General features: G+C 49.0%; 1 protein-coding gene across 1 annotated transcript in view; it reads left to right on the plus strand.

The window, feature by feature from the left end:
* Nucleotides 1-9,858: 9,858 nt before the first annotated feature.
* The window catches only part of LOC119512494 (interleukin-36 gamma-like), a 40,235-nt gene continuing 24,791 nt past the window's right edge, over nucleotides 9,859-25,302 (plus strand). Inside the window, exon 1 of the mRNA XM_037807196.1 lies at nucleotides 9,859-9,945. Coding sequence (XP_037663124.1) covers nucleotides 9,941-9,945 — 5 coding nt within the window. The 5' untranslated portion in view covers nucleotides 9,859-9,940. The remainder of the gene's footprint in view (nucleotides 9,946-25,302) is intronic.

The raw sequence follows: 25,302 nt of genomic DNA on the forward strand, positions 1-25,302 counted from the left end.
GAGGGTGCAGATGAGGCCTGTGCTTGGGCAGGGGGCCCTCAGGGGCCCGGGGTGTGCGCTGTACCCAGCTCCTGCCTCTCCTTTCCAGCCCCTCCCCACTGCCCCCTGTACCCACCCCTCTAGCTCTCAGAGACAAAAGGGCAAGAAATCCTTCATCTGCCTGCCGAACGGGACCCAGGGGGCATGTGTGGGCCGAGGGGTCCCAGGCACCTGCTGGGCTTCCTGAAGCTGCAGGTCACCTGGAAGCCGCACCTGGAATCCAGGTACGCAGAGGGGTATGCCACATGGCAGGGTTTGGTTTTACAATAAAGGCGTCAGGCCCCTGCGTTATCACCTGGAGGGAAGCCGAGCGTGGGAGCAGCCGGGGAAGTGGGGGCCGGACCTCGGGGTGGGCCCTGCTCACGGGGCCTCCCTGGCAGGGCAGCCAGTCCCTTCCGCCCCAGGAAGCCTTTGCAGGCATCGATCTTGCAAAACTGTGGCTTACATGTTGCCTTTAAGGCAAATCAAAGTTTAGGTTAATACCTGAAGTTTTCATCACAATTTTAAACGATTAGTTGCAATGTTACTGTTTCCAGAACATTGTAAATATTGACATTTTAAAATAAAACTGCTCTATCACCTTTGTAAATGCACCCAACGAAATTCCAGAACTGTAGTTACACTTTGCTGCGGCCGTCCACCTGAAAATTACGTGAAGAAATTCACTGACAGTCAGAAAATTTACAAGTCCTTTTTCTTGACCTGATATTTCTACTCATTCTCCCCATGAAATTTTATACTAATGTAATATATATTATGCTTAAAAGCATTTTATTGATCATGCTGTGACATCTTTACAAAGATAAAAATATGTGTTCGATCAGAATTTAATTTGGCAGAGAGGCCAACCACGTGACCAGAAGATGCTAAGGTCAGAAAAAAGTCTGAATTGAGTGACCGTTCTAATTATTAGTAGTACATAGCTGGTCAAGATAACATAAACATATAAAAATAACTAGACTACAAATGTTGATTTTATTAGCAATACAGCTTAATGGAAAGGACTTTTAAACTTACTCCCCATATTTATCTGTTACTCACAACCGGGATGGGAGCTCACCCTTGACTTGCTTCCTGGTGGGTGTTCTCCACGCGATGCTGAGGACACTTGTACGTGGAGACAGTAAGTGGCTGGGAATGAAAAGAATTTTTGCACAGTGAGGCCATTTGATTCTTTGAAATCCTTCTGAGTTGCTTGTGAAAGTCACAGACATTCATCATCAAAAGTTATTTTCAGTGATTTATTAGCCCACAACGTGGACCTCCTTCCCTGTTGCTGGAAGTGAAGAGACCCCTGAGTCCCCCGGGGCCTGGAGCGGGGGCGCCTGGGGGGCCCGGGGTGATGCGTGCGTCCAGCGTCCTGGGGGGCCCGGGGTGATGCGCGTGTCCAGCGTCCTGGGGCTCGGGTGACCCCGCCGCCGCCTGGAACACAGCGGGGCGCGCGCCGCACCGTCGGGGAAGCCCCAGGAAGGCGGCCGCGAGGGGCGAGGTCCCGGGGCGGCTTGGGTGGCCTGCTGGGCCTGGGCGAGGGGAGGGGGACGTACCCCTCTGGCAGCTGCCCGAGGGCGTCTGCAGGTTCAGGGGCGCCGTCAGCAGAAGGGGAGAGCCAGGCGGGAGGGCGGAGGCCAGGGGGGTGACAAGGGAGTGCGTGGCGCGCGTGACAGCGGGACAGTGATTCTCAGGACTGGAGTTCAGACCCGTGTGTTCTGGGTGAGGGGCTCCTGGGTGAGCTCCGTGACCGTGGCCGAGAGGGCCCTGGGGTCGCTGCACCTGTACAGACCGGCGTCTCCTGGCTCCCTGAGAGGGTCCCCGCTGCCCCGATCCTCCTCTCAGGGCCAACAGCCCGAGCTGCCCCAGCCGCCGGCAAATGCTCCGCAGCCGACCTCCGCCAAGATCCCAAGGTGGCTGTGCTTTGCCTCCAGCCCGTTCCCGCTCCTGCTGGCTTCTCTAGAGGGTCCGTGTGCTGCCTCCTTATCAGATGGCAGTTGTGGGCAGTGGGATGGTGGGAGGGTTGGGGGACGGAGGGAATATAAACGTCCAACCCCTCAGGAATCTGGAGATTTTAAAGCACAGTTAATCAATCTAATGAGTTTAGAATTATAGACACAGGCAAACATAAAATAATCAGGCAGGCAGGGAGTTGACTCCAATAAAGCAAAGAAAGAAATCAACTATAATCCAGAGAGGTGGTGAAAAATTTTATTTACTTCGATTAGATGCTGTGCCAGTTTGAAACTGTGGTGGACCCCAGAAGAACCATGATCTTTTAATCCAGTCTTGTTGGGTGGAAACTTTTGATTGAATGTCTCCATGGAGATGTGACCCACCCAACTGTGGGCAAGACCTTTGACTGAATTATTTCCATGGAAGTGTGGCCTCTACCCTCAGGGTGGGTCTTAATTAGATCACTGGGGTCCTTGACGAGAAGCTAAGATACGTACTCCAGAGTTTGCTAAAAGACCTGAGAGCCAACACAGACCCAGATGCTTGGAGATGCAGACAGAAGGACATTTGGAGATGCTAAGCTAAGAGATGAAGCCCAGAGTTTGCCCTGGAGAAGCTAAGAGAGGACCCCCAGATACTTAGAGAGAAATGCCCTGGGAGAACAAACAAGGAGGCACAGGAGCCGAGAGAGAGAAGCTAAGGGAGATAGAAGCTCAGAGACATTTTGGAGAAAGCCATTTTGAAACCAGAACCCAGGAGTAAAGGACCAGCAGATGCCAGCCACGTGCCTTCCCAGCTGACAGAGTGTTCCAGACGCCATTGGCCTTTCTTCAGTAAAGAAAGAGGATACCATGCCTTAGTTTGGACACTTTTATGGCCTTAGAACTATAAATTTTTAACCTAATAAATCCCCTTTATAAAAGCCAATCCATTTCTGGTATTTTGTGTAATGAGCTTTAGCAAACTGGAACAGGTAGAAAAAGCTGAATGAAAGCAGTTAAGATAAAAATTGGTTAATTGTAATACAATTATAAAAATGTGCCATCATCAATTGTAACAAATATTCCACAACAGTGCAAGCTTTTGGGGATGGTATGATGTATGGGAATCCTGTATTTTATGCATGATTGTTCTGCAAACCCACAACTTCTCTAGTAAAAAAAAAACCCTAGGAGTTGGGTTGGGGGTGGGGAGTCCAGCGAAGTAAAGTTGGAATGTGGTTGAAGTTCCAGTAAAAAGGTAAAGCATGGACTGAATCTATATCTATATCTATATCTATATCTATATCTATATCTATATCTATATCTATATCTATATCTATAATTTCTATATCTTTATCTATATCTTTATCTGTTTCTATATCTATATATCTATATCTATAATTTCTATATCTATTTCTATGTCTATATCTATATCTAATTTCTATATGTATATCTTTATATCTATATGTATATCTATCAATAATTTCTATATCTATATCTACATCTATATCTATTTCTATATCTATATCTATCAATAATTTCTATATCTATATCTAATTTCCATATCTTTATTTTTATCTATATCTTTATCTATATATCTGTATCTATAATTTCTATATCTATATCTACATCTATATCTATTTCTATAATTTTATCTATATCTATATCTATCAATAATTTCTATAACTATATCTATATCGATTTCACTATATATCTATATCTGTAATTTCTATATCTATATCTACATCTATATCTATTTCTATATTTTTATCTATATATATATCAATAATTTCTGTATCTATATCTATATCTAATTTCCATGTCTTTATGTCTTTATCTATATCTATATATCTTTATCTATAATTTCTGTATCTGTATCTATTTCTATGTAGATACTTTGGTTAACAGTGACATTTGAAAGATGCCCAGAGGGCTTTCTTGTGAAACAAAATCACAGCTAAAAACGCCTGGCATCGGGGTCTCCCAAGGTCTCAGTGGACCCCTCCTCACTCTCACCCCGGCCCCTGGTAACCTCTATTCTAGTTTCTGGCTCAAAGCATTTACACTTTTTTAAGGTCTTTGTCCAGTATGTCCACAGTCCGGTATACGTCAATGATATTTTCTGGATTTTTATCTTGCTCCTTTGGATGGGCCATCATTTCCTGTTTCTCTGTTTGTCTTACACTCTTTTATTCTGCACATTACATTTTAATATTTTAAAATGTTACCTCTGGGATTTATTCCCTGAGATCCCACCTTCTAGAGTTTGTAACCACGGGTGACATGACAGATTCTCTTGAGTGTCAGGAGCTAACAAGACCAAGGAGATCGAAGCGAAGAAACACCGTCCGCCATCCTTGCGAGTTGGCTTCGCATCGGCTGGTCTGTCCTTCAGACTCAGCCCTCCTCGCTGGACGGGCCGCCCGAGGCGCGAGCTGAGCGCAGGCCCCCGTCTCTCCAGTCCGTGTCGTCCTGGGCTCGTGCTTTCTGGGGCCTCGGCAGCTCCTGTAGATGGGAGTTCGAGTCCCCCCTCGGCTTCCCGGGGGCCCAGCTTCTCTCTCGGCGGCTCTCCCTCTGCAGTGAGCCTTCGCCCCGGCCACCTCTTCAACTGCTTCTCGTACTTGAGTCGTCTCAAGCTGCGTCTGCTGGAGGGAAATTCTGGGATTGGGGGCACACAGGAGAGGATTTCCCGTCAGCCTTTCCCAGATGGAACAAGGCCAGAGACACCCAAAGGGAGCACTGCCCAGCTCCCCACTGCCTGGGGGAGCCTGAGGGGGCCGGGAAGGGCGCCCGAGCTTCCTCCTTGGCTCCCCAAGCTGCACCGTCCCAGCGACATCTGCCCTGCCCGTCCCCTGCAGCTCCGAGAGGCGAGAAGTGAGAAGTGCGCGACTGACATGTCTGCACCACCTGCTGCGTCCGAGGGGGTTTGGAACAGCCGCCACCCTCAGGGCCCGCCAGCGCCCCCGCCCACCCCCGGCTCCCGGGGAAGGGGGTTTCTGTTCCTCTCTGGTGCCAGCTCACGCCAGAGGCCGCCCTCCCTGAGGCCGTGAAGCTTGGGGAGGCCACTGCCTGCCACGCGGGGGCATTTACTCGTCTCTACGGCACCGTCCTGGCCTCCTGCTCCTGCCCTTCCCTGGGCCCTGGAATTCCAGAATCGTTGATGGAGACAGCGCCTGCATGTTTAATGGTTGTGCTGGTGAGGGGTCCGAGTCCTGGAGCTCCCCACTGCGCCGCCTTCCCACAATCCGCGCCTCGTCAACTTCATTACAACCTCCCAGTTCCCATCGACACGGCCACCACCCAAAACCCACGGTCCCCACGTTCTCGGCAACACTGGGTGCACCCAGACTCCCAGAATTTTGACAATCGATTTGGTGTAAAATGGCATCTTATTGTGGCTTTAATTTCCATTTCTCTAATTTCTAATGAGGTTGAGCATCTTTTCAAGTGTTTGTTAGCCATGATCATTGACCATTTGTACTTACTCTTTTACGAGATGCCCAAACCCTTTTTTCTTATTTATTTTTAAGGTTCTTTATTTATTCTGAATGTAACCCTTCGTGAGATGTAAATGTTGCAAATATTGTATCCCAGTTTGTGTCTCATCTTTTCACAATTGATGTCTTTTAATGAAAAAGTATAACATTTTAATGAGGTTAAATTTACCAAATTTTCACTTACGGTTTATGTTTTTGGTGTCTTGTTTAAGAAATTCTTCCCTGCCCAAAGTCTCAAAAATATACTACTTTTGTTTCTTAAAGTTATAGAGTTTTGCCCTTCACCTTTCTGTGTTTAATGTATTAATCACCTACCTGCCGTGCTGCAGCAGGCTTCGTGGGCAGGGTGCAGGATTGTTTTCCATTGACCCCAGGCCATGTGCACAACTGGCACTGCCAGGAGAACGAATGATGGGGGGGAGCAAAGGGGCCAGGGAATGAATGACGGGCAGGAGCAAGGAGGCCAGGGGAATGAATGATGGGAAAGGAACAAGGAGTCTGGGGGAATGAATGACGGGCAGGAGCAAGGGGTCTGGGGCTTGGGGGAGCAGGTGGTGCCCTGCTGAGGGGAGGGGGATGGACGGGAGGGTGTTTTCCATTCGGTCCGCTAGGGAAGCACGGGAACGGTAAACGAGCACGGCCTGCGCCCCTCCCAGAAGACAGATTCTCTGGCCTGTCTGAGGCACGTCCGGCCTCAGGTGACTCCCACGGGCAGTCAGGGCTGAGAGCTACTGGCTTGGGGGGGAATAAAGTAACACGGGGGTTAAGGGAACAGATGTGGCTCAGCAGGTTTGGGCTTGCTCAGCACAAGGAGGGGTGATCCCTGTGAAGAGGGGAGGGCAGTGCGCTGGGGGCCAGGGAGCTTTCACAGAGAGCGCTCGGGCCCTTCCATGTGCCGGGCCTGTTAGGGCTTTAGAAGCCATCTGTGGGGCTTTATGGTAATATATGGTATTATATTTTACTGTATAATGTGGTGTATAGTCCATATGGTAACCATCAGGAGTTATTTGGGACAGTGCTAGTGGGGGGCCCAGGACATGCTCCAGGCTCACACCCTAACTGCACACCTGATGTCAACACCTGATGCCACCTGGCTCTCCCAGCAGCACCTGCGGCTCAGCGTCTCCTGAACAGAACTCTCCAACCTGCCCAGGGTCCCCCCAGTCTCCCAGTCCCCACTAACTGGCGTCACCCTGCCCAGAGCTCAGGGGAAACCCAGAGCTCCCCAGCCCCCCACGGCCTGTCCGGGGTTCTGCTGCCTCTGAAACAGCCCCGCCCCTGCCGGACCCTCCCAATGGCCCAGCCACCTTCACCAGGACCACCGGTGAGTCCGCAGGCTTTAGATGTGCCCAGAACGACGGGGTGAAGTTAAACACACACCCCAGCCTCAGGCATTCTGTGTCCGTGTCCCAGGACGCGTCCTCTTTCTTTACCTGCCTAACGACAGGCTTCACTAGTCGACAGACTGACAGTGTCTGTACAGAGCTGGTGGTTTCTGAACACCCAGCTTTAATTATTCTCTCGCATTCGGGTGTTATTCTTCGTGAAAGGTAACTCAGTTTTCCAAAACAACAGGAATTTGGGGTGTGCCGGGGAGCCTGGCCCTGAGCCAGGCCCACTGAATCGGGCTCTTCTCCAGGCGCCGCCTCCTCCTGGCTGGGGCGAGAGGGTCCCGCGTCGCCTGGAGCTGGGTCTGCACGTGGCTCAGCTGAAGCCGGTGGCGTTGCCTGCCCAGGTGTCCTCGTTTCCGCTGAACTGTCAGGGAATCGCTAACCTAACGAGGTTCACGAGGGCTGGGGGATAAACTGGAATGCCAATTTTCAAATTCATGGTGAAGGCCATATTTATATTTGGTGATCATATTTGGGCAAGCTCAAATTAGAATAAGGTTTCTGATAAGTATGTAAAGATGAGAACCATGAGACTAAAAATTTGAAATTTGGATTTTTCTAGAAAATCTGAATGCTTGCTGGCCATCGACACATCTTTCCAGGACTATGTTTCTGAAGTTTCTAGTACTAAGAGGCATGGGAAGCTAAATTAAGAATAATATTGCTTTATGGTTGGTTTGATTTCTAACATCCAGATTGTTTTCATCATTCCATGGCTCCCCATTGTCTACTGAATAAATACAGATTTCTACTTCTGGTAATTTGGCTGAGGAGGGGCTCCGTGGGGACCCCTGCCTTAAAGCAAATAGCTCTCCCTGAAGCAGACTTTTAAACACAGCTCTGGACTCTCGTAAGGAGAGTGCATCTCCGAGCCCTTCTCTGTGCCTCTCCCCACCCCCTCTGCCAAGGAAAGTGGCTCCGTTGGCAGCACAACTGATGGAGCCCCCAAGCGACGGGCCCCTGGGAGAGTGGGAGCCTGAACCTGAGGGGTCTGCCTCAACCTGGGGCCCCTGAAGGTACCGAAGTGAGTCCAGGGGTGGCACCCCCAGCCTCCCGGCAGAAGCAAGCACAGCCCTCTCTGGAGGCAAGCTCCCCACTCTACCCACAGGTTACAGTCCCACAGACTCAGATCAGTCACGTACGCGCTCACAAGCAAACATCACCACAGCACAGAGCAACAACCGTGAGTCACCCGAGGGAGAACCAACGAACGAGCACCGTGGGGACCCACCAGGACCTCGGCTGCTGGGGTTCCTGAATCAGAACATCACTGCCACACTAGCAAGGACTCGCATCGAACTCGCCACGTGTCTGATCATCAGCCCTGGGCACATCGGGCCAGAAGTTGGCTCCACTGCACACGTGCCCTTTTGCGCCCTTCTAACCTGGCCAGCCCGAAGCGTGGGAGGAAGGGAGCGGTGGCTCCTCTCCCGGCAGAGCCTCCGCAGCACAGCAGAAGGGGCAGTGGTAGAGGCAGGGCAGTGACAGGGCTGGCATTTGGCTGACGAGTCCCTGAAGGAGGGGGCAGAGCAGGGCCGGCTCAGGGGCGCCTGGGTCCTGCAGGGGCAGCTTTTGCAGCCCTTCATCTCTGGGGCTCACCACCTTCCTCCCTTTTGCTCCTCCGGCTCTTCCGGTAATGTCCTCTCTGATTGGAATCCCTGGTGGGACACTGTGTGGCACACACACAGTAGCTCATTCCGTCCTTACCACAATGCTGGGAGGGAGGCAGATAATCATCCCCACTTGCGGATGAGGAAATACAGGTACAGTCACGCACTGGGTTAGGGGAGGTGCTGGATGTAAGGTGTAGGAAAGGTTTAAGGAAATGAAAGATGGGATTAAAAATAAAAGCAGGCAGGTTTGAAAAAGAAGCAAATAGGTCTCCTAAAATAAAAAATACAGTTGTTGAAATCAATAACTTAGTGGATGGGATAAACAGCTGAAGAAAGAATTAACAAACTAGAAGATGGATCTCAAGTGCTTAATGCCGGTTATTGACTTAACTTGAATTTCATCCAAATGGGTGTAGTCTACGTGGAAGTGGCTCCTGGCTCACCGCATTCTTCTTTGCCTGTGTAACCAGGGTGGGGGGATCACAGGCAGGGCTGTGCCACGCAAAAGAGCCTGAAACCGTCTCCCCGGGTGTTGAAAAAGAGCACGGGAAGGTGGAAAACAAAGCCGTCCACTTTCAGGATGACGTACGAGAGCGGCTCTCGTCACGCTCAGGTGAACCTTATCCTGAACTTGCTGCCGGTCACTTATGGCCGCGCTGGTGACCCAAGTTAGGATTTACCTCCTACGAAGGGAACAGAGGACAGGAATTTGTTGACACAGACTCTAATATTTAACATTCTTGGAGATTTAACTTACGTGTAGGCTGACTGAATGTTGGGGATATCCTCATAAATGATGGCTTAGGTTTTAGGAGAGTTACTTTGAAGCTATTATTTCTGGCAATAATTAAACATGGTCACTTGTTTTTTTAAAGCCTCTCCTAGATAGTGACATTACACTTGTATCATCTATATGTAGAAAAAAGCTTACCTTTCTGTCTCCTCTAGGAGGATATGAACTCAGTTTGTCCCCCAAAGTGAGATCAGGTGATTAAGGCGTAGTTTACTAAGATGTTGGATGGGATAAAATATTCTTCTTACCCTGTTGGAAATCATTTATCCATCAGGAGACTGGGCCAACTAATCTCGACACTTACAAATGGACTTAAACAAGTGTTGATAGTTCAGTTTGCATTTTTTCAGGAGGAAGCTTTCCCACATTCAGGTGGACAGTTGGCTGGGTAAGCTGAGAGGCCTATAGCTGGGGAGAGCAGACCGTAGCCTGTTATGGCTTGACTCTTTCCAAAGCTGCTAGTTTTGTTACAAAATAGTCTGGATTGTTTAAAAACGTTGGCTCGTCTAACGGCGAGGAGGACTGAGCCATTTCCCGGAAGGGGTGGGCCCGGGTGATGGTGAGAGCTAGTTCCTCCACCTCTGGTCTCCCTGGAGCTCGGTGTAGAGGAAAGGGGAAGTGACAGGCAGGTGATCTGCAGCGGGTGCTGTTTGTGCGGAGCCCGGCTGGTCCACGACGCAGGATGGGGTAGGAGAGACTGGGCTGTGAACCAAGAGCAGAGGGTGGGCTTTCCTGACCTCAGACAAGTATTGGAAATGTGAAGTTGAGTACGGCCTCATGTCTGAGCGCAAGCAGCTCATTTTTTGGTGGAAGACAGATAAAAAAGTTAATCACTGTGGTAGAGTGATGGAGGTGCGTGCGGGGCCAAGAGGAAGGCTGGCGAGGGGTGTGGGCCCTGGGGAGCGCTCGTGAGCAGCTGCTGCCTATGCGGGGTCCTCGAGGCGGAGAGGCTGGTGGATGGGGAGGGGTTCCGGGACAGCCGGTGTCCGGTGGGGTCTGTGCCGGGAAGCGATGGAAAGGAGGGTGGGAGTGGAGGCAGGGACCGGGTAGGAAGGACCTGTGTCTGAGGCAAAGGAGACTCCCCGAGGCCCAACGGGGCGCTGAGCGACAGACTCAGATCTGCATTTTATCAAGTCTGTTCTCGCAGCGCGGTGGAGAAGGGGCAGGAGTCTGGCAGGGAGACCCGCGTGGGGAGTCCGGAGGGGATGTGAGGGGCCCCGAAGTGCGGCCGCAGAGGTGGGGCTGGAGCGGAGGGCTAGAGTGGGGAGATTTCCAGTGGAGAGTCAGGTCGGACTTGGTGTGGGTGTGGGTGCTGGCGAGGGAGTGACCCCGAGTCCTGTCAGGGACCCACTGAGGCCCAGGAGATGACCGGCCTGGCTCGTTGGTTCTGCAGGCGGGCCGCGAGAGGAGTGGATGAGTTGAATTTTGGATATCTGTTTGGAATGCCTTTGGGATTTCCAGGTAGAGCTCTCGGCTGGGTGGTTGAACGTGTCCATGCGGGGCCCAGGAAGGAGAACGGCAAACCTGGCTGGAGAAGCCTCTGGTGGTGGCCGCTGCTCTTCCCAGACCTCCGGGCGGGCAGCTGCGTGGAGGGCCCAGGCTGCAGGAGCCAGCCGGAGGCCGTGCAGGAAACGCTGCTCACGCCCCTGCCCTGCAGCCCTGCCTGTCCCTCCGGCGACTGAGTCAGACCATGAGGGATGCAGCAGACGCGTCAGGCAACGTCCTGGGGCCCGGCCAGAGCAGGGCGGAGAAGGGTGAGGAGAGGATCTGGGGGTTCAAAAGGAAGATGTCTTACACAATCAACATCCGAGGATGTGCAGGGTGAGAGCTGTCAGCTAAGGAGGCCGAGGGCCAGTGGCCCAGGAAACACCCAGGGATATTCGTGACTCAGAGGCCGGGAGAGAGGAGGAAGTGCAGGTGGGGTGGGGGGCGCCCCAGTGCTGCAGGGGCTGGGCCAGGCGGGCTGAGTCCCTCGGACGAGATTAGGAGACTTTCACAAAGCAGTCTCAGCAGAGAAGTGGGAACAGGGGTCAGCCAGATGCCCAGGTTAAAACATAAAAATGTACAGAGAAATTTCTCCTGGTAAAAGACAATTGAACACCCTGGATAGATTAGTTTTATACAAAAGTATTTGTAAGACATGTGGCTGGGCTGATCAGAGGCACAATTAGAGTCCAGATGCAATGAGGACATTACTCCTCAGGGGAGGAGCACTGGAGTTGCAGAGAGAGGTTAGTTTGCTACAAAGGAACCACAATTAGAGTGACAGCAGATTTGCCAAAACCGGTAGTGGAAGCCAAAAAAAACAGTGCAATAATATTTTCATAGTGCTGAGAGCAATACGGGTGGCTTAGAGCTGTAGAAACATCTTTCAAGAACTATCAGGAACAAGAACCCACGCACGGACGGTGGTGACGAGCTCACGCCTGCAGCGGACACCGCACCTCGGAGGGGCAGACGGCCCAGGGCACACGGTCGGGGGAAGGAACGGTGGGCAAAGGGGACGGCCACGGTTTGTATGGAGCTGCACAACCACTGGCTGTCTGAAACGGCAGTAACACAGCTGATTTGTAGGCCAGAAAAATGAAGAAGGAACTACCCTCCTGAGAAATAGCAGCCCCGAGGAGGGGAGAGATTGTGGTGCAGGTAGGCTTTCTGTTTGTTTTGCATTCTAACCTTTTATTACTTCACATAATCCTTTAAACACTCTTGCAAAACAGTGTGGGAATTATACAAATAAAGTGATTGACTTGGCTAAGGTCACAACACAAATACAGAGAAAACAAAATGAGAAACCAAAACTAAATTTCCCACCTCCCAGTCATAGTGGTAATTTGTGTCAACACTTTGTACATAAAGAATGACTTAAGGAGTTTCCAAGAAACTATAGTTGATCCTCCCACGTGTCTAAACTTCCTTGGTATTTTGAAAGAGATTAAATGCCTAACAAGTCTACTTATTGTTGGTTCTGACTGAGAAAGAATGTAAATAATCAAACTTTTGACTGAATTTTCTTCCTTCTTTATCAGCCCAAGATTGGAAGGTTCTTGGAGGTTCTTTATTGTTTGGGAGGAGGGGAAAATATTGTGTCAATTTAGATACGAACTTAAAAGTTCTGGGGGAAAGCATGAAAATAACAGATAAATTGTACAATCCCCAAACTAGTAAGTGAATCATGGAATGGAAAACAGAGCAACTCAAGCCACCCAAGAAATGGTAGGAAGGGGGAAAAAAAAAACCCAAAAAGTTCACAAATCCCATGAAATAAGATCATAGAAATTAACCTAAATATGTCAAAAATCACAATCAAAGTAAGCGAACTAAACTTATTAGTTAAAAGACAAAGATTGTCATAGTGGATTAAAGAAACTGGAGCTGCACTTTGCAATAGACACACTCAACATAAAGCTATGGAAAGGCTGGCCACAAAATGATGAAAAGACTATGTATTAGGCCATGTCTAAATAAGATCAAGCTGTTGACTAATGACAGAAGAAATGAGTGTTATGACACGCATCACTGGAGACAAATAGGGTCACTCATTGGTAAAGTCATTGATTAACCACAACGATAAAAATTCTGAACATGTACACTAATAACACACAAAAATGCATAAAGCAAAAAGTGACGGATCCACAAGGATCCGCGGAGAAGCCCACGGTTGGAGCGGGAGGTTTCCAAGTCCGCCTCCCAGGAAGCCATCGGCAGCACGGCCCCACGTCAGTGGGAACTGGGACTGAACCCGCCTTCAGGACGCTCGCCAGGCGGGATGCACCTGTCCCACACCTGGAGCAGGTCTTACCTGTGGAGGGAGGAAGGGTTGGCCGCGCAGACTGTGCAGTTGGGGAGTCTCTGCACGGGCCTCGCGTGTGGTGCCGACCAAGACTGCTGTAATTTGTTCCCTAAGGAATGTGCCTCCGGGGGATCTTTGAACCCAAATTTAAACCCGACCAACCAAAAGAGAAGACTCCGTCCCCACCAAGGGTCACCGGCGGGCAGAGCCTGGGGGGATCTGAAAGGAGGGTGCGGAGGTGGCCCCGGGACGTTCAGAGCCTGGGTCGCTGAAGGAAAGCAGCGCAGGGGGAGTTAGGGGGGCCTTGGGGGGAGCCCCTGGGCTGGCCCCGTGACCTGTCACACCAGCACAGCTTCCTTGGAGCTCAGGGGTGACCACGGGCCGGGCCGTCTGCTCCCCCCTCGGGTCCATGCTGCAGGGTCCCGCAGCCCACCCGGGTCCCCGGGCCAGGCCGTCCGTCCTGGTGCGCGCGAGGAAGGCAGGGCTGGCTGAGGGCCTTACTTCCCTCGACGGTGCTGACGTTTTATTGGAGGGGAAGCGCTGACTGGACCGGGACGCCGGTGGGCGGGGGGCGGGTGGGAAGGGAAAAGGCAGGTGATCTGCCTCTGAGCCAGCTGGGAGTGTGTTCTCGGGGAAAACACTCCACGTTCTTGACCTGGGCCTCCGGAAAACCGAGGGGGCTGGGGTGGTTGCGGCCACGGGGGTCCCTGTCTCCTAATTCCCGACTGGCCCGAGTGGCGGGGCAGCTGCCCTGTGCCCTCCAGGTGGTGGGGCCGGCGGGTGGGGTGGGCCGAGAGGTCACTTCTGACCCTGAGGGTTTAACTGATTGTTTCAAAGCACTTTGGTGCAGGGAAGACGGCCAGGAAGATGGGGGCCTTGCTTGACCCAGGGGCTGCTCCGTCTCCTCTCGCCTGGACACACGTCTGACCTCGAGCGTCTGCTCTGCTTTCTCCACGTTCGTCTGGTTTTCCCAGGAACCCGGACACAGCCGCGCCCTCGGGCCGGGCCCCTGACCGCAGCGCGCCCCTTCCTCCCCCGCGGATGGGATGGTGAGATTCTGGAGGAAGCGGGCGGACACCCCCAGGTTCTGGAGCCGGGGCCAGGTGCACGTGGGGCGCTGGGAGAGGAGGGGAGGCCGAGGAGTGGACGGAGGCGCCTGCAAGGGGAGGGCGCGGCTGTGGCGGCCGTGGGTGCCTGCGTCCCTAAGTCGGCGCCGCGGACTCTTCGGGGCCCAGCAGAGCCGAGCGCGGCTCGAGAGGGCAAGTCCTGGCCTGGGACTGAGGCGACTCTAGGCTTCTCGGCTGTACTTTACGCAGAAAGTTAAAGCCTAGCTGACAAAAGATTATTTTTGTGCTGCAACTGGAATTTCAGGATATTTAACTTGGATGTATAATATCGACATTCCAATAACTATTTTTTAAAATCAGTTTCAAAAAAATTTTCCATTCTTAGGCCATGAAAGCCACCAGTGTGCAAGCTCAGCGTGCGAATGAAACGCTCCGTCTCCGCTCTGCCGGCTGCCGCAGCTCAGATGTTACACCATCGGGAGTTGTGTGGGTCCTTTTCTCTTCCGTTTGTGGTGCACCATCTTGCTGATTTGTGGGCTCATGGCTGCTCAGACCCTGGGGTCTGTGAGGAGAATGCTGGTGTGGGGTCTGCAGGAGCCCACCTGGTGGTCCTCGGCTGCCGGAAGGGTCTGCCAAGGACGCCGGCCCCAGGGCCTCTGAGGAAGGAAGGACTTTTGTGGCCCCAGAGTCTGGAGAGGAGCCTGGCTGGGGCTCCTTGCCCCGTGGCCGAGCTGGATGGGACGCTCCCTCAGCCTTGGGGCTGGCTCTGGAACAGTGGCCGGGGGGCTCACAGTCACAGGCGGTCCTGCCGGAGGGGCTGGCAGCGGAGGTGAGCATGGAGAAGTGACCGGAACACCCCTAGGGGTCGGAGCCGGGCCGGGCTTCTGGTCCTGTGACTCCTCCTGGACCTCACAGACGCGGGCTCCTGGGCCTCGGCCCCGTCCACGGCAGGTGAGGACGGGGGACCATGCGGTCAGCCCATCAGGCGAGACAAGGCAAGTCTGAGTCTTGCCAGGAGAAAGCTGGCAGCAGGCAGCAGACAGACAGCAGACAGACAGCGTGGCGGGAGGGCAGACGTGCAGACAGCTCTAGAGACGCTTTTGCTTTTCCGAGGCATCTCAGCCAGGGACCTCGATCGATCAGGTGAGGGAGCAGCTGACCCAGGAGCCCTTAGCCTCTGTGGCCAGCGTCCACTCCCTGCTCAGTCGGGGCCGGGAAAGCGCGAGCTGGCCAGGGAGGCGTCCGCACACTCGCCAGCCCAGCAGCACGTGCGGGCAGGTGTGACCCCTTTCCCCAAGGCCCTGTCCTTCTGTCCTGTGAGATGGCGTCTGTCCTTGGCACGTGACGAGAAAGGCCTGTGATCCCGAGGCTGGGCCTCCAGGCCAGGCAGCGGCCCCTCGCCCCCCGATGCTCTCCGACCCTGAGGGGTCCTCCACCCTCTGCTTCGGCCAGTGGAGCCCCCAGACCCCGGCAAGGCGCGGAGGCCACCTGAGCGAGCCAACAATGCCGTGTGTTACCCTAACAGCCTTTCCCTTGGGATAGGGGAGGGCCTTTTATGTCCCATTTGCTGGGCACGGGGCGGGGGAGGGAGGCTGAGTGGCAGTCTCTGGGGGCCCTGCCAAGGGGGCCCAGACCACCAGCCGGAGCAGAGACCCGACTCGGCCTGTGTGCCATGCGCTCCTTGCCTTGAGCCACCTGCTTCACTTTGTGGAAACCCCTTTCCCATGACCCAGGGCTGGGGCCTGTGGCCTTCAGTTGGCGCAAGCTGGACTGGGGGGGGGGTTGTTGAGGAACCTGTGCTGATGGGGGGGCAGTGTGTGGGTGGGCGGCGGGCGGGGGGCAGGGGCAGGCCCCACAGCGAGGGCTCAGGAGCTTAGGGCAAAGTGAGGGAAGGCCGGGCCCCTGGCTGTCGACGTCCGAGGGTCTCTGGGCCAAGGCCTTGGTCCCCCATGTTTCCTGGGGCAGAGGCAGCACCGGACTTTGCTGCCTCCTCCGATTTCCCCATTTCCCTGGGAACGACCCGCAGGAAGCTGAGACTGGGGGGCTGTGGGGGAGTCCTGCCTACCCTGGGAATCACCACATCCTGCTGGGCACGGCGGGCAGGGGGCTTGTTTGTTCAGAGACGAGCGGGTGCTTGCAGCTTGGTGTGGGTTTTTTAATGTTGCTAAGATAGACGTTTCAACATTCAAAACATGTACGACATGTATTTTATTGTTGATATGATTTGATTTATTTAGGTATTTCTGGGGCTAGCATTGAAGCTAGTTTTTTTTTTTTTTTTTTTTTTTTAATCTTCATTTTATTGAGATATATTCACATACCACGCAGTCATACAAAACAAATCGTACTTTCGATTGTTCACAGTACCATTACATAGTTGTACATTCATCACCTAAATCAATCCCTGACACCTTCATTAGCACACACACAAAAATAACAAGAATAATAATTAGAGTGAAAAAGAGCAATTGAAGTAAAAAAGAACACTGGGTACCTTTGTCTGTTTGTTTCCTTCCCCTATTTTTCTACTCATCCATCCATAAACTAGACAAAGTGGAGTGTGGTCCTTATGGCTTTCCCAATCCCATTGTCACCCCTCATAAGCTACATTTTTATACAACTGTCTTCGAGATTCATGGGTTCTGGGTTGTAGTTTGATAGTTTCAGGTATCCACCACCAGCTACCCCAATTCTTTGGAACCTAAAAAGGGTTGTCTAAAGTGTGCGTAAGAGTGCCCACCAGAGTGACCTCTCGGCTCCTTTTGGAATCTCTCTGCCACTGAAGCTTATTTCATTTCCTTTCACATCCCCCTTTTGGTCAAGAAGATGTTCTCCGTCCCACGATGCCAAGTCTACATTCCTCCCCGGGAGTCATATTCCACGTTGCCAGGGAGATTCACTCCCCTGGGTGTCTGATCCCACGTGGGGGGGAGGGCAGTGATTTCACCTTTCAAGTTGGCTTAGCCAGAGAGAGAGGGCCACATCTGAGCAACAAAGAGGCACTCGGGAGGAGGCTCTTAGGCACAATTATAGGGAAGCCTAGCCTCTCCTCTGCAGCAACCGTCTTCCCAAGGGTAAAACCTATGGTAGAGGGCTCAACCCACCAAACCACCAGTCCACTATGTCTGTGGTCATGTTAGCAGCCATGGAGGTGGGGTAGGCCAATACCCCTGCATTCTCCACAGGATCCTCAAGGGGGCACTACATCTTTTTTTTTTCCTTGTTTTTCTTTTTTTTTTTTTTTTTTAACTTTCCCGTCTTTTTTAAATCAACTGTATGAAAAAAAAGTTAAAAAGAAAACAAACATACAATAAAAGAACATTTCAAAGAGACCATAACAAGGGAGTAAGAAAAAGACAAGTAACCTAAGATAACTGCTTAACTTCCAACATGTTCCTACTTTACCCCAAGAAAGTTACATAATATAGCAACATTTCTGTGAACTTATTCCTACTATATCCATCAGAAATTAACAGACCATAGTCATTCCTGGGCATCCCCAGAACGTTAAATAGCTTATCTGTTCTTCTTGGATTATTGTTCCCCCTTCCTTAATTGCTATCTATTGCTAGTTCCCCTACATTCTACATTATAAACCATTTGTTTTACATTTTTCAAAGTTCACATTAGTGGTAGCATATAATATTTCTCTTTTTGTGCCTGGCTTATTTCGCTCAGCATTATGTCTTCAAGGTTCATCCATATTGTCATATGTTTCACGAGATCGTTCCTTCTTACTGCCGCGTAGTATTCCATCGTGTGTATATACCACATTTTATTTATCCACTCATCTGTTGAAGGACATTTGGGTTGTTTCCATCTTTTGGCAATTGTGAATAATGCTGCTATGAACATTGGCGTGCAGATATCTGTTCGTGTCACTGCTTTCCGACCTTCCGGGTATATACCGAGAAGTGCAATCGCTGGATCGAATGGTAACTCTATATCTAGTTTTCTAAGGAACTGCCAGACTGACTTCCAGAGTGGCTGAACCATTATACAGTCCCACCAACAATGAATAAGAGTTCCAATTTCTCCACATCCCCTCCAGCATTTGTAGTTTCCTGTTTGTTTAATGGCAGCCATTCTAACCGGTGTTAGATGGTATCTCATTGTGGTCTTAATTTGCATCTCTCTAATAGCTAGTGAAGCTGAACATTTTTTCATGTGTTTCTTGGCCATTTGTATTTCCTCTTCAGAGAACTGTCTTTTCATATCTTTTGCCCATTTTATAATTGGGCTGTCTGTACTATTGTCATTGAGTTGTAGGATTTCTTTATATATGCAAGATATCAGTCTTTTGTCAGATACATGGTTTCCAAAAATTTTTTCCCATTGAGTTGGCTGCCTCTTTACCTTTTTGAGAAATTCCTTTGAGGTGCAGAAACTTCTAAGCTTGAGGAGTTCCCATTTATCTATTTTCTCTTTTGTTGCTTGTGCTTTGGGTGTAAAGTCTAGGAAGTGGCCGCCTAATACAAGGTCTTGAAGATGTTTTCCTACATTATCTTCTAGGAGTTTTATGGTACTTTCTTTTATATTGAGATCTTTGGTCCATTTTGAGTTAATTTTTGTGTAGGGGGTGAGGTAGGGGTCCTCTTTCATTCTTTTGGATATGGATATCCAACTCTCCCAGCCCCATTTGTTGAAAAGACCATTATGACTCAGTTCAGTGACTTTGGGGGCCTTATCAAAGATCAGTCGGCCATAGATCTGAGGGTCTATCTCTGAATTCTCAATTCTATTCCATTGATCTATATGTCTATCTTTGTGCCAGTACCATGCTGTTTTGGCAACTGTGGCTTTATAATAAGCTTCAAAGTCAGGGAGTGTAAGTCCTCCCACTTCGTTTTTCTTTTTTAGCGTGTCTTTAGCAATTCGAGGCATCTTCCCTTTCCAAATAAATTTGATAACTAGCTTTTCCAAGTCTGAAAAGTAGGTTGTTGGAATTTTGATTGGGATTGCATTGAATCTGTAGATGAGTTTGGGTAGAATTGACATCTTAATGACATTTAGCCTTCCTATCCATGAACATGGAATATTTTTCCATCTTTTAAGGTCCCCTTCTATTTCTTTTAGTAGAGTTATGTAGTTTTCTTTGTATAGGTCTTTTACATCTTTGGTTAAGTTTATTCCTAGGTACTTGATTTTTTTAGTTGCTATTGAAAATGGTATCTTTTTCTTGAGTGTCTCTTCAGTTTGTTCATTTCTAGCATATAGAAACATTACTGACTTATGTGCATTAATCTTGTATCCTGCTACTTTGCTAAATTTGTTTATTAGCTCTAGTAGCTGTATCGTCGATTTCTCAGGATTTTCTAGATATAAGATCATATCATCTGCAAACAATGACAGTTTTACTTCTTCTTTTCCAATTTGGATGCCTTTTATTTCTTTGTCTTGCCGGATTGCCCTGGCTAGCACTTCCAGCACAATGTTGAATAACAGTGGTGACAGTGGGCATCCTTGTCTTGTTCCTGATCTTAGAGGGAAGGCTTTCAGTCTCTCACCATTGAGTACTATGCTGGCTGTGGGTTTTTCATATATGCTCTTTATCATGTTGAGGAAGTTTCCTTCAATTCCTACCTTTTGAAGTGTTTTTATCAAAAACGGATGTTGGATTTTGTCAAATGCTTTTTCAGCATCTATTGAGATGATCAATTGATTTTTCCCTTTTGACTTGTTAATATGTTGTAATACATTGATTGATTTTCTTATGTTGAACCATCCTTGCATGCCTGGAATGAACCCCACTTGGTCATGGTGTATGATTTTTTTAATGTGTCTTTGGATTCGATTTGAAAGTATTTTGTTGAGGATTTTTGCATCTATATTCATTAGGGAGATTGGCCGGTAGTTTTCCTTTTTTGTAGCATCTTTGCCTGGTTTTGGTATTAGATTGATGTTAGCTTCATAAAATGAGTTAGGTAGTGTTCCATTTTCTTCAATGTTTTGAAAGAGTTTGAGTAAGATTGGTGTCAGTTCTTTCTGGAAAGTTTGGTAGAATTCCCCTGTGAAGCCATCTGGCCCTGGGCATTTATTTGTGGGAAGATTTTTGATGACTGATTGGATCTCTTTGCTTGTGATGGGTTGGTTGAGGTCTTCTATTTCTTCTCTGGTCAGTCTAGGTTGTTCATATGTTTCCAGGAAATTGTCCATTTCTTCTACATTATCCATTTTGTTGCCATACAGTTGTTCATAATATCCTCTTATAATTTTTTTAATTTCTTCAGGATCTGCAGTTATGTCACTTTTTTCATTCATTATTTTGTTTATATGGGTCTTCTCTCTTTTTGATTTTGTCAGTCTAGCTAGGGGCTTGTCAATCTTGTTGATCTTCTCAAAGAACCAACTTTTGGTGATGTTTATCCTCTCTATTGTTTTTTTGTTCTCTATGTCATTTATTTCTGCTTTAATCCTTGTTAATTCTTTTATTCTACTTGGTTTAGGACTGGTTTGCTGTTCATTTTCTAGCTTCTTCAGTTGATCCATTAGTTCTTTGATTTTGGCTCTTTCTTCCTTTTTAATATATGCGTTTAGTGCTATAAATTTCCCCCTTAGCACTGCTTTTGCTGCATCCCAGCAAAAAGGTTTTGGTATGTTGTGTTCTCATTTTCATTCATCTCTATATATTTAGCAATTTCTCTTGCTATTTCTTCTTTAACCCAGTGATTGTTTAGGAGTGTGTTGTTTAACCTCCAGGTATTTGTGAATTTTCTAAGTCTCTGATGGTTATTGACTTCTAATTGTATTCCATTGTGGTCAGAGAATGTGCTTTGAATAATATCAATCTTTTTAAATTTATTGAGGCTTGTTTTATGTCCTAGCATATGATCTATTCTGGAGAAAGTTCCATGAGCACTAGAAAAGTATGTGTATCCTGGTGATTTGGGATGTAATGTCCTGTATATGTCTGTTAAATCTAATTCATTTATCAGATTGTTTAGGTTTTCAATTTCCTTATTGGTCTTCTGTCTGGTTGATCTATCTATAGGAGACAGTGATGTGTTCAAGTCTCCCACAATTATTGTGGAAACATCAATTGCTTCCTTTAGTTTTGCCAGTGTTTCTCTCATGTATTTTGTGGCACCTTGATTGGGTGCATAGACATTTACGATTGTTATTTCTTCTTGCTGAATTGCCCCTTTTATTAGTATGTAGTGGCCTTCTCTGTCTCTCAAAACATCCCTGCATTTGAAGTCTATTTTATCTGAGATTAATATTGCTACACCTGCTTTCTTTTGGCTGTAGCTTGCATGAAATATTTTTTTCCATCCTTTCACTTTCAGTTTCTTTGTGTCCCTGTGTCTAAGATGAGTCTCTTGTATGCAACATATTGATGGTTCATTTTTTTTGATCCATTCCTCGAATCTATATCTTTTAATTGGGGAGTTTAATCCATTTACATTCAACGTTATAACCGTGAAGGCATTTCTTGAATCAGCCATCTTATCTTTTGGTTTATGTTTGTCATATTTTTCCCCTCTGTCTATTAATATCCTTTATTGTACCCATACCGAATCTCTTTAGTACTGAACCTTTCTCCAAGTCTCTCTGTCCTTTCTTTGTTTCTCTGTCTGTAGGGCTCCCTTGAGTATCTCCATTAGGGCAGGTCTCTTGCTAGCGAATTCTCTCAGCATTTGTTTGTGAAAAATTTAAGCTCTCCCTCAAATTTGAAGGAGAGCTTTGCTGGATAAAGTATTCTTGGCTGGAAATTTTTCTCACTCAGAATTTTAAATATATTGTGCCACTGCCTTCTTGCCTCCATGGTGGCTGCTGAGTAGTCACTACTTAGTCTTATGCTGTTCCTTTGTATGTGGTGAATTGCTTTTCTCTTGCTGCTTTCAGAACTTGCTCCTTCTCTTCTGTGTTTGACAGTGTGATCAGTATATGTCTCAGAGTGGGTTTATTTGGATTTATTCTATTTGGAGTTTGCTGAGCATTTATGATTTGTGTATTTATGTTGTTTAGAAGATTTGGGAAGTTTTCCCCAACAATTTCTTTGAATACTCTTCCTAGACCTTTACCCTTTTCTTCCCCTTCTGGGACACCAATGAGTCTTATGTTCGGACGTTTCATATTATCTATCATATTCCTGAGGTCCATTTCGATTTTTTCAATTTTTTTCCCCATTCTTTCTTTTATGCTTTCATTTTCCATTCTGTCATCTTCCAGGTCACTGATTCGTTGTTCAACTTCCTCTAGTCTTGTACTATAAGTGTCCAGAATCTTTTTAATTTGGTCAACAGTTTCTTTAATTTCCATAAGATCATCCATTTTTTTATTTAGTCTTGCAATGTCTTCTTTATGCTCTTCTAGGGTCTTCTTGATCTCCTTTGTATCCCGTACTATGGTCTCATTGTTCATCTTTAGTTCTTTGAGTAGCTGCTCTAGGTGCTGTGTCTCTTCTGATCTTTTGATTTGGGTGCTTGGGCTTGGGATATCCATATCATCTGGTTTTTTCATATGCTTTAGAATTTTCTGTTGTTTTTGGCCTCTTGGCATTTGCTGAACTTGATAGGGTTCTTTTAGGATTTGTAGACCAATTGAAGTCCTTATCTCTAATTTATCAGATCTACAGCTTCGTGGAGTACACTTTCTCTAACTAACCAGCAGGTGGCGTCCACGAGCCACCTGTTCTCCACAAGCCAGTTCTCCCCTGTTTTGCCTTTGTGGTGAGTGGGGGAGTGAGTCTTGTGGGGCCCAATTGGTGTACCAAGCTTGTGTGTGTAGTTGGTGTTGCCTGCCCTGTATATGGGGCGTGTTTCTGGGCGGTCAGGGAGTGGGGGTGGCTCTAACAATCAAATCTCCCTGGTGATCCTGGAGTTTTAAAGCTGCTGCAATAGTCTAATCCTTCAGTTCAGTCCTGCCACAGTTTGTCTCTGCCACTGACCCACAAGTCCTTGGTATTGGCGTATGGCTCCTGAGAGTTGCGAGTGGGTCCCTCTTCCAGGCCGTGCACCCCCTGGTCCTCTGTTGAGGGATGACTGTGCTATGTCACAGGTGAGTGCCGTCCCCCCAGGGCGGTTCTGGGCTGCTGGGCTGTGTAGGGAGGCTCCCAGTCTGCTGAAATGATGGCTGAATGGGGCTTTGTTAATTCACACTGCTCCACCTTCCCAACTCTGGGACAACCAGCTGAGGGTGCAGGGAAGGCTAATGTCCACGCCCAGTTTTGTGGTGTGTGCCTGTTATTTGAAGCGCTTCTGTCACACTGGGTTGTCTGGAGCAGCTCTGGGCTCTGGGGCTGGCGATGGGCAGGAGTGTTTCCTGTCTACCAGGATGATGGCTGTGAGCGGACACCCCCCTTTTCTTGGGAAGTTGTGGTGTTCAGTGAATTTTCTCAGCCACTGGATTATTGCCTTTTGTCTCAGAGCTCTCTTAGTTCTGCTCTTGTCTTGACCTGCCCAAATTGCAAGTCTTTGAGGCTTTCTGTATTGGGCTTCTTAGAGTAATTGTTTTAGAAAAAGAAAAAAAGGATGAAAAAAAAAAAAGAAAAAAAAAGGGCCCTCCTCGGAGATCTAATGGGTTATTGAAATGCTAATAGACAAAGCAACCAGGGCCATTAAGGAAAGGTCCACAAGGCAGAGAGATCAGCTTTTCTTCGGGATTTGCATATGTGCCTCAGGGCCTGAGCTGGGGCTGAGCTCTGCCCTTCCCCTTTCTGTGTTCACCAGAACTCCAAAAATCCTCTGCTTTTATTTTGGAGTTTTTCGTGTTGTTTTTTTTGCTATGCCTGTCTCCTCTCTGCTGGGCTGGCTGCTCTCAGATTCTCTGGTGTCTGGTCTCAGTCTATCTATGGTTGGAGTTTGGATCAGTAGAATGAGTTTCCGATAAGGGCTGCCACTGCAGTTCTCCCTTCCCCTTCCCGGAGCTGACAGCCCCTCCTCCCCCGGGACTGAGCCTGGGAGGGAGGGGCGCGGGTCCCCTGGCCGCAAAAACTTACAGATTTTGCTGATCTCAGCAGTTCCACGTTTTCATGAGTGTTGTATGAAGTATGCCCAAAGTCAGATTGCTCTGTGGTGTCCAGTCCACGCAGTTCCTGGCTTTCTACCTACTTTCCTGGAGGAGTAACTAAAACATACAGCTCACCAGTCCGCCATCTTGCCCTGCCTCTGAAGCTAGTTTTGAACCTAAGAAAATAGAATTACTTGATTATTCCAATTACTAAAAAGTAGGTATTTCTGAAGTAGCAAAAATACAGGATTTAGTATCGGGAGGGGCCTCGGGTGACCCCAGTGGGCCAGGGCAGCACCTGATGGAGGGGACGACTTGGCGGGGTTGGGAGGAAGTGCCTGGCAGCGGGGCCACCCCTTTGCCCGCTCGGCAGCCTTGGCCTTTTGGCTGGACGCCTGCGGATGGGGGTGCCGTGCTGAAGCCACACGTCCCGAGCTGTCGCCCCACACGGTGAGCCGCGACGACAGCGGCCGTGGGGAGCTGGACACCATCGAGAGATGCCCTCGACAGCCGCGTCACGCCTGCTGGGTTCCGCCCGCCGCGGATGCTGCTCGGTCCCCTTCGCAGGGGTGACCACTCAGGGGCTCCGGGCGCCGCCCAGGCCCGCACCTGGGCACGTGCCTCCTGCCCACAGAGGCTCCCACAGCTGCGCACCCTTCTCAGCATTGACCTCGGGCGCTGCTGACAGCGGCACTTCTCTAAAGCATAAGGGGAAACACAAAAACACCCCGAAAGGAACCACGGTCTTTCTACACACTGGAGAGTGATCCGTGAGGGATCGGGGAAGCGTAAGCAGCAGATTATTTTCTAGAGCAATGTGAGCCACAAATGCGAGCCACACATGGAATTTTAAATGTTCCAGTATCCACATTATAAAAATAAAACGAAATAGGTAAAATTCAATAGTGTATTTTACACAACCTGATATATCCAAAATATTTTCATTGGCACACATAATCAATAATTTCATTAATGAGATATTTTACTCCCTTCTATTACACCACACCTTTGAAATCAGGAGGGTATCGGCACATTTCAGATCTCATGGCTGCTGACTGGACAGCAGGGTCTAGAAATACAGAAAAGAGAACTTTTCTGGAAGGTGGTTGTCGGGTGTCAACGCTGAGGTGAGCTCCAAAGAAGTCAGAGTTGGCCCTGGCACGGGGCATCGAGCATCAGCAAGAAGTTGGGCAGATGCTGGTGGCTGTGCTTAAATCATTGTTGTTTTTTGAT

Source organism: Choloepus didactylus, chromosome 17 (genome assembly GCF_015220235.1).
Source record: "Choloepus didactylus isolate mChoDid1 chromosome 17, mChoDid1.pri, whole genome shotgun sequence".
NCBI lineage: Eukaryota > Metazoa > Chordata > Mammalia > Pilosa > Megalonychidae > Choloepus > Choloepus didactylus.